We start from the raw sequence: 18,093 nt of genomic DNA, 5'->3' as shown, positions 1-18,093 counted from the left end.
CACCCAAAAATCACAAAAAGCAAAAAATATTTATATGGAGGGGGGCAAGGCGAGCCACTTAATATAGAGATTTATGCTAATCAAGCAAAAAGTATTCGCCGAGAGGGGTCTCAACTCGGTGACTTCGTCATCTCATCTGAACTCGGCTGGGCTCAAATGGAATGGAATCGAGGGGAGTGGATCCTACTCATACTAAATGAAAGTGAAAATTCTTATGTAATATGCTAATATTTCTTGGCGCGCCTTGGATTTGAATTTTTGCAGTTGTTGTTGTTGTTGTTGCCAGATTACGAGAGATTTTTATAATTTTAGATTTATGGAAAGGGACTGAAGAAAGCGCGGAATCCAGAGAAGTTTTATCTTCTCAACGCTGTTTTTTTTTTATTTTTTCTGTCATCTAATAATCGCCAACGAAATTTTCAGATTTGTTTTTATTTTAGCAGCGGGGGGGGTAGGGAAAAAGAGAAGAAATTATCGTATTTTGTTTATTTGGTTTCGGCATTCATTTCTTGGGCCTCATTTATTCACAATTGGACGCGTTTGTGCTCAAACTAATTAATTTAGATTTAAATGAGCGTGTAAATGGAAAGTTGTATACTTTATGGCCGCCATCGCATTTAAAAACATACATGTGATCTTCTCGTAAATAATTTATTAAGCCACATAATTTGGGATTAGATAATGAAAAACACAAAAAAACCGTAGTAGATGCGTATTTGTGTGCCGATTATGGCTGCGTATTAAAAATCAATTAATCTGGGGAGAAAACATTCATTATGCTAATAACGCCGAGTGAAGCGAAACACGACAATTGATAAATGAGTCGGCGAATAGGTGAAATGAAAACAAAAGCCATGAATTAATTGAACACATTATTAATGCCGAATAATCCGGCGAACAAGTTTGCGTCCAAATGGGCAAATGCAGTGCAGAAAGTATTTAATTAAGGGCTTCGAAAAAGTTTAAATCATATTTACCCCAAAAACATGGCTCCCATTTTGAAACCAATGCAATTTTTCATTGGCAATTGCAATTAAACATGGCTGTATTGATTATTCAAATCAAGTTAATATATATATATTAAATATTATGGCTAAGTTCGCTGCTTTGCCAATTTAAGTTTCGGATTAACCCCTTAATTTTCAAAACATTCAAAGTAAGCAGGCACAAAAGAATTTGGTTGTCAAATAAATTACTTAATTTAATTTAGTGCGCTTCAAGCAATCGCACAAACTTGATTTAAAAACATAGCTGTCCGCGCTGCGCACATGCATTTTAAATGGATTGAATAAATAAATGAAGCCGAAGTGCAAACAAATCACTTGGCGCTCCGCATTACCCATTTTCCATTTCCAATTTCCCTATACTTCTCGATTTTTCCGATAAATGGGCGCGTCAGTAGGGATTATTGCAGCAGCAGTTCTTGATGAGGGCGTGCTCGTAACAGGATTTGGCATACAGCAGCGAGCAGTCGTAGTACAAACACTGGGGCGGTCTCAACTGCGGGGCACCGCCTGCGGGTTAAAGCGCATTACGGTCGGCGTCAAATTGAATAATATTAATAAATGCAGGCGATTAAAGGGCGTGCATAAATAATGTCGCCAAAGGCATTCGCCCCCAAGCCCTTGATTAATTACCTGGAAAATCGCAGCAACAGGCATCGTGGACCATCTTGTGCGAGCAGTACGAGTAAACCGACGAGTCGCACAGCGGGCAGCCCGGCTGCTGCGGTGGTACGTAGCCGCCTTGTCCCGGATATCCGGCAGCGGATCCGGGTCCAAACCCGGCCCCAGGCCCCAGACCACCCGCGCCCACGCCACCGAAGGAGGGACCCAAGCCGTTGCCGAAGTTCTGGCCACCAAATTGACGCGCTGAAGGAGCAAGAAATCGGTTGTTTACTGGCCTAAGTCAACTCTGGAGTTGGGTCACTACTATAATTGATTCATTTGAATGTGAGCAATTTGCTCTTCAAATGAATATTCAATTTTAACTTAAACACACTCATACAAAAACATTTATGAACGATCATTTCAAATGGCCAACAATCTAAATAGGAGTGAAAAGTATCGAGTATCTTTACTTACTTGAACTCTCCTGTTTTGCCGTCACCACAACGATTGCCATTAGAACGAGCAGCAGCACGTGGCTCACACTGCGTATGCGCAACATTTGGAATGCCTGTAGAAAGAGATCCTCTGGGAAAAAAGTCGAGTATCGCGTCTCGAGTTTGGGATGCCGAGTGATGATGCTGATGCTGGAACTGCCGTTTGTCGACTGCAACAAAGGAAACCTTTATAGAGTTGTCTGCCGGGCCGATCGGTGCGGCTTTCGCTTTCAACTTGTGACAAATTCATATATAATTTGATTTGATGGCTCTTCAGACAGCACGACAACAAAGCAAATGACACGACAGTTGATGCTCAGATCTCGGATTTCAGCTTTCCAGCTTCCCCAGCTGAGACCCCAAAAAACCAAAACCAAAACCAAAACCAAAAAAAGTCATCGAAAGTTACGGGGGCCGCCAATGCTGAACCAAATCGAAGCACGGGGTTTTATATTATTTTATTGTTCGGTTCGATTGGTCTGACAGCTTGATTGGCAAAACTCAGCTGAAAACTCCCACGCAGTCAGATTCAGGTTCAAAATTCAAATTTCGAATTTTAAAATTTCTGGCTGTTGACACATTTCTTTCGTTTGGCAGCGAAATCAATTCGAATTCAGCCGCGGACTTTTGCCACCTGCAGCTGCAGCCTTGTTCAACTTTTACTTTTCCACTTCATCTCGGCCTGTTAATTGCTTCATCTGCCATGAAGCCATCCCATCCCAAAGTTATTTTCCCAGACTCGCGGAAGCGGTCGCTTATGTAAAATTAATAAGACATAAAATAAATTTCGAATTATGCGCATAAAACAAAGATCAGAAAGGGTTTGAGTTCGTTTTTTTTTTCGTTTCGAATTGTTAATCGTTTAAAGCGAAACGCGGAAAGCAAAGTAAAAGTGTTTCATTTTGATTGGGTGCGAGTTGCTAATAGACCTTTGGATATTTGGCCATTATGCTAATGGATGGCGAGTGCAGAAATCACATTCTGGAAGATTAAACTATTTCAAAATCCCGATCTGTATCTGATACCATCCCCGACTACTTTCACCAGCGGTAATCTCGGTGCAGCAGCGAAAGTCCCTTTGCAAGTCGGTCGGAACTGCCGAAGTGGCTCCCAAATGTAATTTCATTTAATTAACTGGCAACTACAGCTGCTTTTGACCAGTGAATTGAGCCCGGTTTAAGTCTGCCCAAGAGCAATTTGAATGCAGCTGATGAAAGTGAGCATAAAATGGGAGCCCTTTTGAAAACAAAACAAATATGATTTGTACATTTCCACTGCCCTTTGCATTCATTTTCATTTTCGTTTTCATTTCAATGTTGATTTCCATTTGCACTTGCAACTGACTCGAGTATCTGAGTATCTGTCAGTACGTGTATCTCGTTATGTGCTTGTCGTCCGTCGCTCTGCGTTGATTATCTTGTAAATTTGTTGCACGTTTTTTGATGCAAATCCGCTTGTCATGTCTCTCCAAACACACACAAAAAATTACACAAGTGATGTCATCACCTGCTGCAGATGTTGATATGCTGATGCAGATACATCCCTATAGAGATACAAATGCGTACTTGTAGATAACAAGATGGATGGGCCTCCCTCTATTTAGATCTCACGCACGCAGTGTCACAATTTTCGGCGAGGGAAAGGTAAAATGCCCAATATGTAGGCCAGTCAGCTGAACAATTTGTATCTGTATCTGGAGATGTACATGGGCAAATTTTCAATTCGTTGGGCAAAAAGATGTGAGACGGGCTTGGCTGTAAACATATCAATTCAAATGGGCCAGATCATTAATATGTTACTCTATGTTTTAAATATATATCTTAGATACTATATTTTATATATAAATTCAGTGCATCTGCGGGCAGAAAACCATAAAAACAATAGAACAGTGCGACAACCGCTGCGAGCCACATTGGTTTTCAGATGGAAAAAGAATCTAAATAAAAATATTTGAAGGTTTATAAATTAATTAATTTAAATGTAGATTATTTTTTAGTTGTAAGATGTGTGTGCGTGAGCTCCATAAAAAAAGGTTGACAACCAATTTTATATTAGCACCAGTTTTTTTTAGGTCCAGTGTGCGCTGGCGATCGAGCGCGTATCTGATAGATACATGTGACGTAACCGCAGACGAGGCCTTACTTTTACCACGCGCGTCATCGGCATCTCCCTCTCTCATCTCCCATCGGCCATCTCCCCATCTCCCTTCCTCTCGGCTCACGGCATATTTATTGTTTTTCGTTTCGCTGGAATTTATCTCACTCTCTCCCCTTTTTTTCTGTGTTTTGAATGAGTATCTTGAAGTTCGTGTTCGTCTTGCAGGTAAACAGGTCACTTCTGCTTCTTACACGACGACCACTTTCCAGTCCGCGATGAGTGACCTCAATTAAACGCCCGCCACGCCCAGTTACCGCACCTGTGCCCCGCCAGCCCCCTTTCAACACGCCGTCCCGCCTCGTTTGCCTACCTGTTACCACCTGCGATTGCTCGCCCATTGTCCACTGACCACAAAAATGGATGCCGCAACTGAAATTCCTTTCTGGCCAATTCAGAAACGGTGAAAGGGGCCACTTGGGGGCATGGAAATGGGCAGGGTCCACAAGGCATAAGCCAAATTAAACTCGTAAACAATGCACGGCCATGTAATGGCCATCGAAAAACCATTTTGTTTTGTATAAAATATTTATTTGTGGGCGCTTTGATTTATATGCCGGCTAAAAACCAATTGGCCACCGCCAAAATGCAATGGTAACAATCGTAGTTTCCGCCGCACGCTTCCATAATTGAACGTGTGAATGGCGATTAGTAAACTAGTGCTGAATTTTCGAATTCATTTGTACGAAAATTACAACATTTTAGGGAATTAAAGCATTAAATTTCGCACTTTAATAGCCAAATAGCAAAACGAAACTGTTGATAACCTTTTTGGAGTTCTACTTCAACTTAAAGCCTTTTAGTTACAAACTTCGGAATGTAAACAGGCTAAAATCCATACACTTAGAGATATATCACTTCAAAATTGTAAATTAATAATATTAAGGACGTCTTAAGTTTAAATTTAAAGACAAATGTGTAGATAATACATTTTATTGCAGAGAATTAAACTAAAAATAGTATAAATGTTTCACTTTCAAATCGAAACACAATTAACAAAGTTACGGATTGCAGAAATACACTATTGGCGTACCTTTCCATAAAAACAACTAATTTAGAATGAACATAGTTTTTATAATAACATAAACTAACTTCTGGCAAAAAACTCAGTTCCCATTAATTATGTTACATGTCGTGGACAATTTATTATTACAACGTGAATATTTTGTTTATTAGAAATATGTTGTTATTAGAAATATGTAGACGAAAGCTGTGGCTGTTGTTATTCTTATTAAAATTATTATTGTTATTTTCGTTGCTCTAGCTGCCTTTTGTTGTTGCTAGCTATGTTTTGTGGCACAAAACCAATATTTGCGCTCTGTGGAGTTCTTCTCGAATGTGTTGATGGTGCCACTGATGTGTTTGTTTATGTTTGTGCTATATTTGCCCAAGTTATTTGCAGACAAAATGTAAAAGTGCCAATATTTAAAGGAAATAATATGTTAACATGAGTTGGGCTTTCAAACGATATTATATTTTAAATAAAGCAGATGGCTGCTCATAAATTCATTTAAAAGTTTACGATAACCTAACAAGCGAAAAGAGCTGTAATTAAATTGTATCCCCAATAAATTGAATTCCATCTCCGCTCAGAGGGGTTCATTATTAAGGCCATGAAAAATAAGGCGAATCCTGAGCAATGCAGGGCATTCATTTAATATATACAGAATGCCTGCAGCTGTAGATAAGCTGTAAACTGAGAACTGGGAAATGCGACTCACACTCACATAGTTTTTCCGAGAGCGGAGAAAAGAAAACGCCAACGCTTCTCTGCGGAAAATATGCAAATTAGCTTTATTATTTGACAGTTTCTATAAAATGCAAAAGCCACAAAAGGCAGAGCAGCAGCAGCTACAACTTCATCAACGTCAATGAAAACTTTTAGGAACGTTGGGGGAGTCGTTAGCTCGTCGTCCATCCAAGTGTTTTGCCGACCAGACCCGCTCCGCTCCGCCCCGCCCCGCCACGCCCCATTTCCCTGCCCATTCCCATTCGCATTTTCCCGGAAAATGGCACCCACATCGCTCTGGCTTATATGACAAACTGAAATGCAATAAACAAGTTGACAACTCTGACAATTTGGACAAGAGAAACATGTTAAATGCTGGGAATTATGACAAGAGACGAGGAGTCGAATCCAGGATGAGCAGTCACAGTCAAAGTCAGGAGCAGGACCAGAACCAGGGCCAAATTTGGGCGGGGAGTGGACGACAGCCAGGGAAACCTGGGGTTGAGGGGAAAATGGCCAAATGAGAGCAAACAAACAAACGGCATAAAGAATAAGTAATAAGCATGCAAATGCGTCAAGAGAGCAACTCTCCAGATGCAAAAGATACAAAAGCTCGGTTACTGCGGCATGGGTTTGCCATGGTATCTCATGGATACGATATACTTTTTCGGCTTAATTACTTTGAGGAAGGAAGCCAGTTAGTTGCCCGGCTCTGGGGACCCCTCTTCAAGTATCCAAGTATCTAAGTATCTGCCAAGGGAACTGCCCAACCATAAAGGGAATAGATACTAGATACTCGTACTAGGTCACTGTTTGTTTCGACAAGTTTGCCGTGCACCGGTATTGAGACTAATCAAATGTCAGTTTTTAGCTGAGTTCTTGCTCGCAAATATGATTCGTTGATGTCCTGGGCTTTCTTCCCAGATAGCCATAGACACTAACATATAGTAATTATGTCAAAGAATGCCTTGTAGAACCAAGGTTTGATTCTTTAAAATGTATTTAATTTAGTATTGTTTTCGTTAGAATAGCATGTGCTGCAACTTCTAATTTTCACTCACATCCCTGGAACTTCTTCTTTTTTCTTCGAGCTCCCTAAGTTTCCTCGTTGATTGCCGTACAAAAATGTAGCAACAAACAGAAATTTGCTCCAGATACAAGATACTAGATACTAGATACACATGGATATGACATCACATGGGGGCCTTTTACGGCCACCGATAACAAAGAAAGTTGTGCCAAATTTCGTTGCCTTTGGGTGCGGGAATTTATTTTCAACTTGGGTCAAATTGATTTGGCAAAATTTAGAGGAGCTCTCGAGTATCTGCGCGATTGCAGGGCCAACAAAAATGATTACGACCGGCGACTAAATAATTTTATTTGCCCACTATTGTTGCCTGATTTGTTTGTTGTTTATTGCGCTGCTGTTCGCTGCTGCTGGCATTACAAAGTCAACACAATGAAATTGACCAACGAGCGGTGTTGTCATTGTCATCAATGTTTTTGCCATGTTTCTGCTGCCACCGCCGGGGGCAATATTTTGTTAGGCTTTTAATTGTTTGCCCCCGTTGTGTGGCCAATAAAATGATGCAAAACTCTGCCACACAATCGATAGGCGGGCAAAAAATCAGCCGTTTTGGAAGCAGTTGCATAAGCATCCCTGCGGGTTAAGCTGCGGGTCAAGAAAACCACTTAGTGCTGGTCAGAGAACAATCTTTACTAAATTTATATGAAAGTGGAGCATTAAATATACATACAAATATGTCCGACTTCCAACAAAAGAAATCAATCTTAAGATCTATCTGTTTACGTGTGCAGCTTTTGAAAAACATAACATTGCTTGGCGTTTTTTATACTTTTGAATTAATGTAGGCATTATTATGAGGAAGCGTCAGTTATTTTTTTCATGCGTAGCCAGTTGTAACATCTTGCAGTTTACTTACTTACGAATTATGAAACGCCGCACCCCAAACTCTTTTCCCCAGTATCGTTAGGGAGCTGGTCCGCTGATTACCAGCGCTTTTCTCTTGACCAATTAAACAACAAACAAGCAAAATGAGGAGGGGGCCGATGGATAAACATCTAACAAGCGAATCTCTTTCGTTTTTCTTTCGGCTTAGCCTCTTTTCCCAGTCCAGCGTTTGTACATACTTTCAGGTCTAATCCCGGACATCATCAGATCAGCAGGGCCCCGTTTTATGCAACCCCTGGTTTTCTTGTTGATCCGATCACGCCCAAGTGTTAAGTGGCCCATTGTGGGTAATTGCATCATGGGGTTCAGTTTTGAGTTAATTCGGGTTGGGCAACCAGGGGTACGAAAATATCAGCACTTGCACTTGAATTGCTGTTGTCGCCTCTTGAATTTTGCCGTAGTTTTTAGTATTTCTGGTGTTGCAAGTGCAGCCGGAACATCTCTCGGTATTTGCATTTCAATTATGCACTGTGGCCACGGCCAAGCACACGAGGGGATTGGGGCGGCTACGAAGACCCAGAGCAAGACCAAGACCAAGTCTAAACACACAACAGGTAGACAAACAAAACAGTTGCTGGGAAAGCGTGTCGAGATATCCGTGGGGTAATGGTGATGGCGATGGGGACTGGGGACTTCGTATCTCGAACTTAGGGCTTGGAATGGAGAACTGGGGACCGAGATTGGGGCTACGATGCAGCATCCCAGAGTCAATAGATGTAGGCACTGCGAAATTTGCATACACTGACCTTGGTGATTTCGAGATGGCCTCTCTTCCGAGTCGCATTTCCATACCGGTAAGTAGTGGAGTTGGCCAAAAGTCAGGATTACTATAACTCGGACTTTCGCAAGTACCAAAGGTACCCTATAAAAGGTCTGAGAGTATTTTGGACTAAGCGATTGCTTATATGAAAGTTATAAGCATCTTAGAGATAACAATATATATGTCGAGATGATCCGATAACTTACTTGGACCTTAGCAAGGGCATTTGTTGGGCGAAAGGTGCGGAAGTGCCTTGAGATGATAAAATATTTGCGTACGCAAAAATGTGGCAAGGAAAGCGGGGACACGGGGCGTATTAGTGTTGGGTTTGGGGTTTTCATAGTCGCAAGTCGTAAGTCCCAAGTCCATTGCTGATCCGAAGACATCGCCTGCAGCTTGTGTGTGCGAGTGTGTGCAAATAAATAAGCATAAATATAGTTGAGTACTTGTGTAATTACGGCAAATGTTATTTGATTTTGGCACCCCGTGCCAACACACGCCCCTCTTTACCCCTCTCCGCGCCGCCGGAAAACCAACCATTGAAGACCGAAAAGACCGCAGTTGCGTGCTCCAAATGATAGTGGGAAATGCTGGATGTGGATGTCGGCTGGAGGACGGGTGATTTTTGTGATGGTATATGGCACATGGTGGGGCGGAGGCGACCTGGGAGCCCACTGGCTGATATTTGCACATTTCGAGAGCGCTGTTGCTGCTGCTGCTGCTGTTTGCACTTTCGCCCAAATGCCAACACAACCGAACAGCAACAGCGACAGAAAAAGATGCGAAAACCGAGCAAAATAATAATAAAAGCAAAATAAAATTCGCATATGTCTGCCGCTTCTTGGGCAACCCACAATCTACTGCCCCATTATCCACCCAGCACAGAGAAAATAAAAAAAACGATACTGACGATCATTGGGATCAGGCGAAAAAAGTATCTTTTGAAGAGGTTGTATCTATATGATCTTAAATGTCTTCTATACCTATCTATCGATTTCAGAAAGCTAAATACTCATATCTTAAAACTATTTCATTATAAGCCTTTTGATCTTAAATAATTTAGCACGTACTTATGTATATAATGATATTTTATACTGTATCCTTGTCTTTATATATATATATTTCATAATGGGTAATATTTAAGTTTTAGACCAACAACTATTTCTTATGTTATTTATCTTATTGTTGCCTATTAAATAGGCCCAAATGGGTATAGTGTATGATTTCTTCTGACCTTCTTTGCTAAAAACATAAATGCGTGTTTTTTTTAGTGATTCTGGTCTGAATGCGACAGCTTTCGTACTGCATGCATGCAGAGCAAACAAACAAGCTTATGACATATCAAACACAAAGCATACAGCGCATAATCAGCTGCTCGATGCTGGGCTCGATGCCAAGCTGGTGCGGCTCTCAAAAGTTTCCATGACAGCCATGTTCCGCTGAAAAGGAGGCGGGGCACAGTGGGACCAGAAGGCCATTTAAGCAAGCAAAAAATTCGACTTTGCAAAGGATTGTGCGGAATATACACACACTGAAGCTGAATATATTATTCCAGGTATATTATTCAAATTCGCAAAAGTAATTTGAGATACTTTCATAATTTATATGTAATATTATAATTCCATATACAATACACCTTCGACCTTACATTCCAGTGTGCCGAGGCTGGCTGTTTCGTGGATAAGAATGGCTGGTGGTGCTGGTAGCAAACAGAATGCCGCACGTCCGGTGTGTGGCAACTGCAACTGCAACACCCCAAGCCCCCACCACCGCCAGCGAAAGGAAGTCCTTGTTTGGGGCTATTTGTGGGATGCATTTGTTTTCGAATTTCTGCAAAGTTCACGGCGGAGCGGGAAAATGCGTGGCTAATTAACCAGACGTCGCAGCAAAAGGCAATCCGATTATGCCAATATGTAGGCCAAATGTTGTGTTGCCTTGGAAAATGTTCAATTAATTTACAGCATTGGTAGTAAGCAATGGAGAAGGGATTAGCCTTTCAAGGGAAATGCTAACCGAATATCAATGATTTCGTTGATTAAGCTTAATTATAAATATCTTGGGTAGAGTTCGATTTATTGTTTTCGTACGGTAAATAGATTAAATTATTAGAAAGTCATTAAATGTACTATTGTAAATGTTTAACTTATCTTTTGGCCAATTAAATAGATTTTTAACAGTCCAATCAAGCGACCTAATGATGTGAACAATATGGGAAACCCTTCCGATAATGAGTGCATAATTGGCAATAATTATTTAAAACTTTCGATCCTCTCCGGCATTGTATAATCCCCGCTGGCCCCTCCGTGGGATACCGAATTCAGCCACGCCCCTGATCAGCAGATCGCCACGGGGGATCATCTCGCATTGACGGCTTGTTTGCCTCTTGAACTGCCGAGTGTCCATCAATGTGGCCGGACGACTACCTGACCACCTGATTAGATAATAACCAACGACCCACCGAATGCGGACACTATCGGAGGTGTTGACCCCGAAAGTACCCCCTCGATGCCCAGACGACTCCGCCCATGCTGTTGATTTTGGATAGCCGCTAATCGAAAGCAATGCGTGCAATGAAACCCATTTGAGCCATTTGAGAAGCTGAAAAGGGCGCCTCGAGGCGTTGGCCAGCTAGCAGTGAAAGTTAATTGAACACACGGCCGAAATGAAATGAAAAACACGGCCAAAACAACTGGCTACCGTTGGATTTCACGTTGAAATCGAAATCGAAATTGAAGTTGAAGGCAAAGCACTTGAGTGATCAACGATGGCAGGTGACAGACTCCGCCGTAGGGAAAATCGCCGGATGACATAAGCGGGACAAGTGCGCGACTTCCCCGAATTGCGAACCCGGAAAATGTATTATATACATCTTAGCCATCGCTGAAGTGGCGACACTTTTTCGTTTTGGGACCCTTTTCGCATGCAACAAGCCTTTATTTGGTTTGCTTTGAAGGTGAACAGTGGTCCTAATCCAATTCAAATATAAGTTTTTAAATACTTTTGAGCAATAATTAAGAAATAAAATGGTAACTGCATGACTGATGATTTTGGCACACATATTATACCTTTATTAAATGAATTATAAAATGAAAAATGAAAAATTGTTACCTGTCCAGTGCCGACCTACAGTGCAAGGTAAATAATGGTTGAAAATATCCGAAAAAGTGGTAAACAAAAATCACCGCTACTATCGCAGGTAAACACCATAATTTAAAATTAAACTAAGCGCTGTTAAAACATAAGTGTGCTCACAGGTAGTTACACAGTTTCGGGGAATTAAGTTTTGGCTATTGCGCAATTTTTAAATGCCTCTAAATTGTAAGGTACATCTGTGTCAAAAAATCTTGTGCAGAAAAGAGGAGCAACTTCAAATAGTGTGCAATAATTACAATTTAAATAAGTGCTTAATGTAACATAATATATATTTCTTGAACCTGTAGACTTGATCACAAAGTTATTGTGAATTGAATTAAGAAATATGTTGTTTCACTTTTAAGCCAATAGTTAGGCTATGACTTAATGGGCTGCTTTCAAAATACTTTAGCAAATTATGTTTACATAATTTGGAATATTATTTTAATGAAATACGCTGCATCCCAATAAATCCTAAATGCTTTCTCTGAACACTTTGGCGATCGATCGGCTGGCACTCCTCCATCTGAAGATCTCAATGGTTGGGCACATTTTGCGCAATGGGTGAAAGTCGAAGAGGGCCAAGACACTTGCTGTACGGCAGATGCGCGTTTCTTTTGGCCAACTCGAAGTCAGTCAGTCAGACAGTCAAAAGCCGTACGCTTTGGATTTTCGGACATGGCCAGCTGCATAATGCCGAGTTCATATCTTCGACTTTTGGGGCTGAGATGGGATTTTCTTGGGGCTGGTGCCGTCCGCTTCCGACTTTAACTTTAACACCTCTCGGCGATTAATATGGTAATTTATGGCCGTCGCGGCAACGCAACATAAATCTGCAGCCACCTCGAGTTTTGGCTGGGAAATGTGCTTACGCCACATGAGCACGGAATTGGGAGTGGTTTCTACCTCCATTTCCACATCGAAATCCACGCCCACTGCCACAACCACTTCGACTTACCCAATCGTTCTAAAAGGCGTACTCAAGTGTCATAATGAGGAATCCACGCCGCCCGCCCACTCCGCCCACTTTTTCCGGCCTGGAAAAGCTTTATTGCGAATGCAAATGAGATGCGTGCGCCCAAATTGAAATGGCAAATGTTGACAGCGCCAACACAGCGCCCGAAAATTCAAAGTTAATCAACGAGATATTTATGTTGGAAATGTTTGGCGAGGATGCGTTAACTATGCGAATGCCAAGGAATCACCATCCATGAATACTCGACTACAAGCCAGGTTGGATCAATAGGCTGCAGGAGTCAAGTCAGTTAGTCACTAGCTCACGGCTCACATGTGGGTCCTTTTCAGTCATGGGGCTGATCAATAAGTTTACCACTTGGCTTTCGGTTAAGTCTTTTAAGCCAACTAAGATGAAGAAATAATAGCAACATTCTGAAGATTGTCAGATATAAGGTAATATTAAGACTATTTACTAACAACATATATATCTTAAAATATTTAAAAATTGCTTAAGAGTTAATTACTCTGTAATTAGTAAATTAACATTTGATAAACCCTAGTAACTTCCTTCCAAACACAATGCTTATGTACTTTTCAAGCCCACCTCGTGCGATTCTTTGCCAAAAAAGTGCCAACTTCCGGGCTCGGCATAAACATATTTATGAATTTTCTATTCTGCATTGCGTTTTTGATTGTCATAAGTACGAATATGAATGGGAATCCTGCGGAGGAGGGGGCTATGGAATCCCCGAAGACGAGGCTCATTTGCATTGGCACTGGGAACAAAGATGGAGCCTGCAGAATGGATGGCTGGGGCTGATTAACATAAAATTAAGCGTTCGAAAGGCATGCGGCAAATGGGGTTTCGGTATCCGGAATGTGGGGAGCTGGGGGCAGTGGGAATGTAAGTTCCGGAATTGGGGGTGAGGATCCGGATCCGAATTGGAGTTGGAGTCGTTGTCGTAGTGCTGGGCACAGGCTGATAAGCCGAGGCGCGGCGATAAGCGCATTTAATTAGCATTAATTAAAGCGAATTGCGAGACTCGGCTGGGGCACAAAACTAACTAACAGCAGCTAGAGAAATAAACAGAAATAAACTGGAATAAATAGGGCCCAAAAGCCGCGGGGCTTTGAAGAGGAGGAAGCAGCAGAGAGTTGTGAAAGTGAGCCAATGGAAATGGAAATGGCAATTGTACTTGGCAATCAATGGTTTTTGGAGCACGGCACGCGGCATGACAAATTGCGAATCGCTTTAGCTTGGCCTCCATCTGTCTCCATCGCCATGTCCGTCTCCAATCTCCATCCCACTGGGTGTCGCCCTCGAGAAGCGGATGCCGCGAAGCCGAGATGCTGGGACACTGGGAAGCCGGAGCTCAAGTCGTCGATACACGGTAACGTCAAGTGTCATAGCAACAGGGCACAGTGGGTCTAAAGTGGTTGAAACTGAGTGCTAATGCCAAAGCCTATCTTCATATTGAAGAACACATTTAAATTAGAAAAAAGATTAAAACATATTTTAAATATCTTTAAAACAACTTCAAGGAAGCGGATATATTACAAAATCGCAAAAATAATAAAAGATGATATACTAACATTTATATCCGTTATACGCCTGTATATACGTAATATATTTCATGAAATTATTATATTATTATTATATTTCATTTGAAAACCTAAAAGACAATTATATTTTGGCAGGCACCTGCAAGATCGTTCGAACATCGCTTCCCCATCGATTTCGGACCACTGTGCGTCTGTGGGAGAATGAAAGACAGCGAGAAGAAAGCGGATTGCGTAATACCTGCGTCATGACATAAAGCCGGTGGCCCCGGCGATGAATGAGATGCGGAGAAAGGGAAAGGGGTGGCCGAAACGGTTGGCGAGGGGGAAGAATGGTGGAGCGGGAAGACTGGGACTGGACCCGCATAATTGTGTGGCTACACTTGAAGCCAAGTAAAGGGCTATCTCTCTCATCCTCTCTCTCTCTTTCTTTCTGTCTGGCTGTCTGAGAAACTGAAACCGAAACCGAAAATGTGGGCGAGGCCTAGGCGCAGCAGCTCCAAAAAAATAAAAAATAAAAACAACATAAAATCAACAACAGCATCAGCAGCAGCGACGAATACACCTCATGCCGTTGGAATGCAATTTCACTTCTTTAAATATTTTACCAATTGTTTCTGTGCGTGCCTGTGGATCCGCGTCTCGGATCCGAGTCTTCGGCTTGGATTGGATATGGATCGGAGGGATCAGTTTCAGGTACAGATACAGGTACAGATACAGATACAGATACAAGTGCAGTGCGCGGTGCGTTGGTTAATGGTTTCAATTAAATTATAAACACGCTATTCTTCACCATTTAAGCCGGGAAAAGAAAGGGCTTTGTGTTTCTGCAAAAGTAATTAATGTTGTAAAAACGATACAGTTTCAATTTTGCATCCATTATTTAAAATGATTAAATTGTCAAGCAAATTATTGACGGTCGATAAGTTTGGTTAATGCCAAACTTGACAGCTCGTTTTTACAATGCAATCAACTGTAATGCCCCTTTACTATAAAATAGTTTTACCATGGTTTATGGCAAATTGCGATGAACACGATTTATTGCAAAGGGTATATTTATTAGCTTCAAAAGAAATGCAAGAAGTTTGAATCTTTTCGTAAGATTGATTCATCAGTTTGATATGGAAATGTACGGAAATGTATGGAAAGTACCATGTAAGATGACTATATTTGGTAAACGAATGAAGCACCTACGTTGCTGCAAAACTCTTGACAAAGAAAGTAATTTAGGCCACTTAGTAAACAAATTTCAATAGAAAGTTATATTTCCTTTCCTAATTTTCATTGGTGAGCACTCAAATAGATATGTATAAATATATATTTAATTAAAAATTTAAAGATGCAACTATTTCATAGAGAATTGGCAGTTCGGCTTTGGAGGCTCCTGCGGCAATAGCAGTTTGTCTTCGCTTTTTGGACCCTTATCACCATCGAGCTGGAGGGCTCTTTCCAATGAACCCATTTAGAGCCCGAAACGAAAGTAGCCATCAACGCAAGACTCGAGGAAGTAAAAGCGCAAATAATTGCGACCGACCAAAAACAAAAACTATGCCTTTGTACATACATATATATATATACCCACACAATCTTGCGGGCACCAATAGATACATATGTATATACAAATATATTTATATATTCGAGTACATATGTAAGGGGATATTTTAAATGTGTAATGACAAAAGCAACAGCGGGCAACAGATGCGGCCGAAAAATATTGCCACTTAGTTGTATGTTGCTGGTTGCAGTTGTTGTTGCTGCATGTTGTTGCTGCTGCAACTGGTCACATGCTGGCCATGCGGCACCCGCAAGATGCAACAGCAGGAAGTCCAAACTTGGCAGCGGCAGCAACTGTGAAGTAACCTGGCTAGGAGGGAAGAGGGTCACCAGTCGCCAAATGGATGGCGTCTGGCGACTTGCGACTGGGTTGTGCGAATATTCGGATTTCATTCATACCCTTACAGGGGGTATATGCAACTGAAGACAGCCTTGCTGTTGCAGCTTCTATATAACTTAATTAGTGCACAATTAGTGTACATCCCTTGTCACCTTGGTATTTTTAGGGCGTTCTTCTCAGCGGAAGAACTGAAAGTCTGGAATCTTCATAAGATAATACATTTTATTTCAAACCCAAGATTTCGATCTTTAAAATATCAAATTTTGTGGCAGGGTATTTTAAAATTTGAAGCCTTTAGTTTAGAGTTCCTTTCTGGTTTTCAACTGCAGTCCGTCAATAAGGGAGAAGGAGTGGATTCCCATTTTCATTCCCCGATTCGAGAAAGCCAGCGCGTTTCTTTCCCGTTTTCTGGGTTTTTGTTTTGACTGGAGAGTCTTGAGATAGCCATGACGATCATGGCGATGATGTTGATGCTGCTGCTGGGATGCAGATGATGATGATGATGAAGATGGAGATGCTGACGATGGTGTGGCTGCCGCTGGGTCGAAATACAAAGTCAGAGAAAAGAGTGGCCCAAGAAATGCAAATGAAAGCGAAATCGAGTCACGCGAAGGCCGCACATCTTCAGCACCAGCTCCAGCTCCAGCTCCATCTCCATTTCCATTTCCCCCAGAAGACGCTGAAATACCCCTTTGTTCGCCAAGATGAAAACTTGATCTCTCTGGCGGCTGCAACTTCTTCAACAAGTTGAGAGCCGAAGCACTTTTATGACTCAACTTTGTGGAAAGCAGAGGGGGCAAAACCCAATAAAAAACCAAAAAAAATCAGTTCCACTATCGGACATTGTGGCAAGTGTGTTGACATTGTTCTACTGCCGGTTGGCCCATTAAAGCGACTCATGAATACCGCAGAGCTCTTGATTTTGCAACCTAGAGAATCTGGCATGACTTTCGCAGACGACGCGACTATTAAGTAATATGAAATGGAAATTATGTAAATACCATATACATATTAATCGAAATAGAAATGGAATCGTATGAATTTCACATCCAATTTGGAATTGGATAGAAAACACAAGCCAAAATAGAGATGTTTTTTAAGGAGATTTTAATTAGGGATTTAAAAATCTTATAAATTTATTATAAATGCATAGAGATTGGAATTTAAAAAAAATCTATAGGGAAATGCAACATTTTTCCAAACAAAAACGACTCGAAGAGCAAATGTATACAAGTAGTATTGGTCCAACCCATTTGCAACTCATGATGAAACTCCCTTGTTTTCCTGACTAACACTTGGCGATCATGAGGAAGCGTTCGTTTTGGAAAACCCATTAACTTAGTCATGTTTACATTGGTCAAGAGCCCCAGACGAAGCCACTCGAAAATCACCACTCAAGTCGGTGTTCAAGGCAAGGCTCTGAACTTTGACAAGGATCCTCAACTTCGACTTGCAAAAAATGACACTTGGCATCGCGGTACTGCGATGAAGATGACGGTGATGCTGGTGATGATGGGGCGGCGTACTTGCCCCATGTGGCAAGGTTGCTCCCAGCGCTTCGATGCCAAGGTATCGATGTGAAAATGTTGCAAAACTGGTCGCGAGAGAGGTAAAAGCTCTCAGCTTCAGCTCCAGCTTCTTCTGTCCCTTAAGACTCGGCACCTTGCTCCGGGTTTACGAAATTTCTTCACTTTCGGTTTCGATTCGAACTGGGGGACTCGGATTCCGATTCCGATTCCGATTCGGATTCGGAATGGGAATCGGTTTCGGTTTCGGTTTCTACAGCGGCTGCGCGGCGGCAGCGACGTCGACGTTTGGCCGGGCTATTACC

At 41.7% G+C, this 18,093-nt stretch overlaps 1 protein-coding gene across 1 annotated transcript; it reads right to left on the bottom strand.

Annotated features, from left to right (window-relative positions):
* Nucleotides 1–834: 834 nt before the first annotated feature.
* On the bottom strand, nucleotides 835–2,496 carry LOC6725947. The gene is made up of 3 exons (XM_002106894.4): nucleotides 2,085–2,496; nucleotides 1,638–1,871; nucleotides 835–1,514 (listed from the first exon to the last, which is right to left on the bottom strand). Exons 1-3 carry the CDS (start codon nucleotides 2,167–2,169, stop codon nucleotides 1,396–1,398), a joined length of 438 nt encoding a protein of 145 aa, XP_002106930.1. The 5' UTR covers nucleotides 2,170–2,496; the 3' UTR covers nucleotides 835–1,395.
* Nucleotides 2,497–18,093: the final 15,597 nt, after the last annotated feature.

The sequence above is a fragment of the Drosophila simulans genome, chromosome X (assembly GCF_016746395.2).
Source record: "Drosophila simulans strain w501 chromosome X, Prin_Dsim_3.1, whole genome shotgun sequence".
NCBI lineage: Eukaryota > Metazoa > Arthropoda > Insecta > Diptera > Drosophilidae > Drosophila > Drosophila simulans.
Note: the sequence above shows the minus strand (reverse complement) of the source record. Positions and strands in the feature narration are given on the sequence as shown.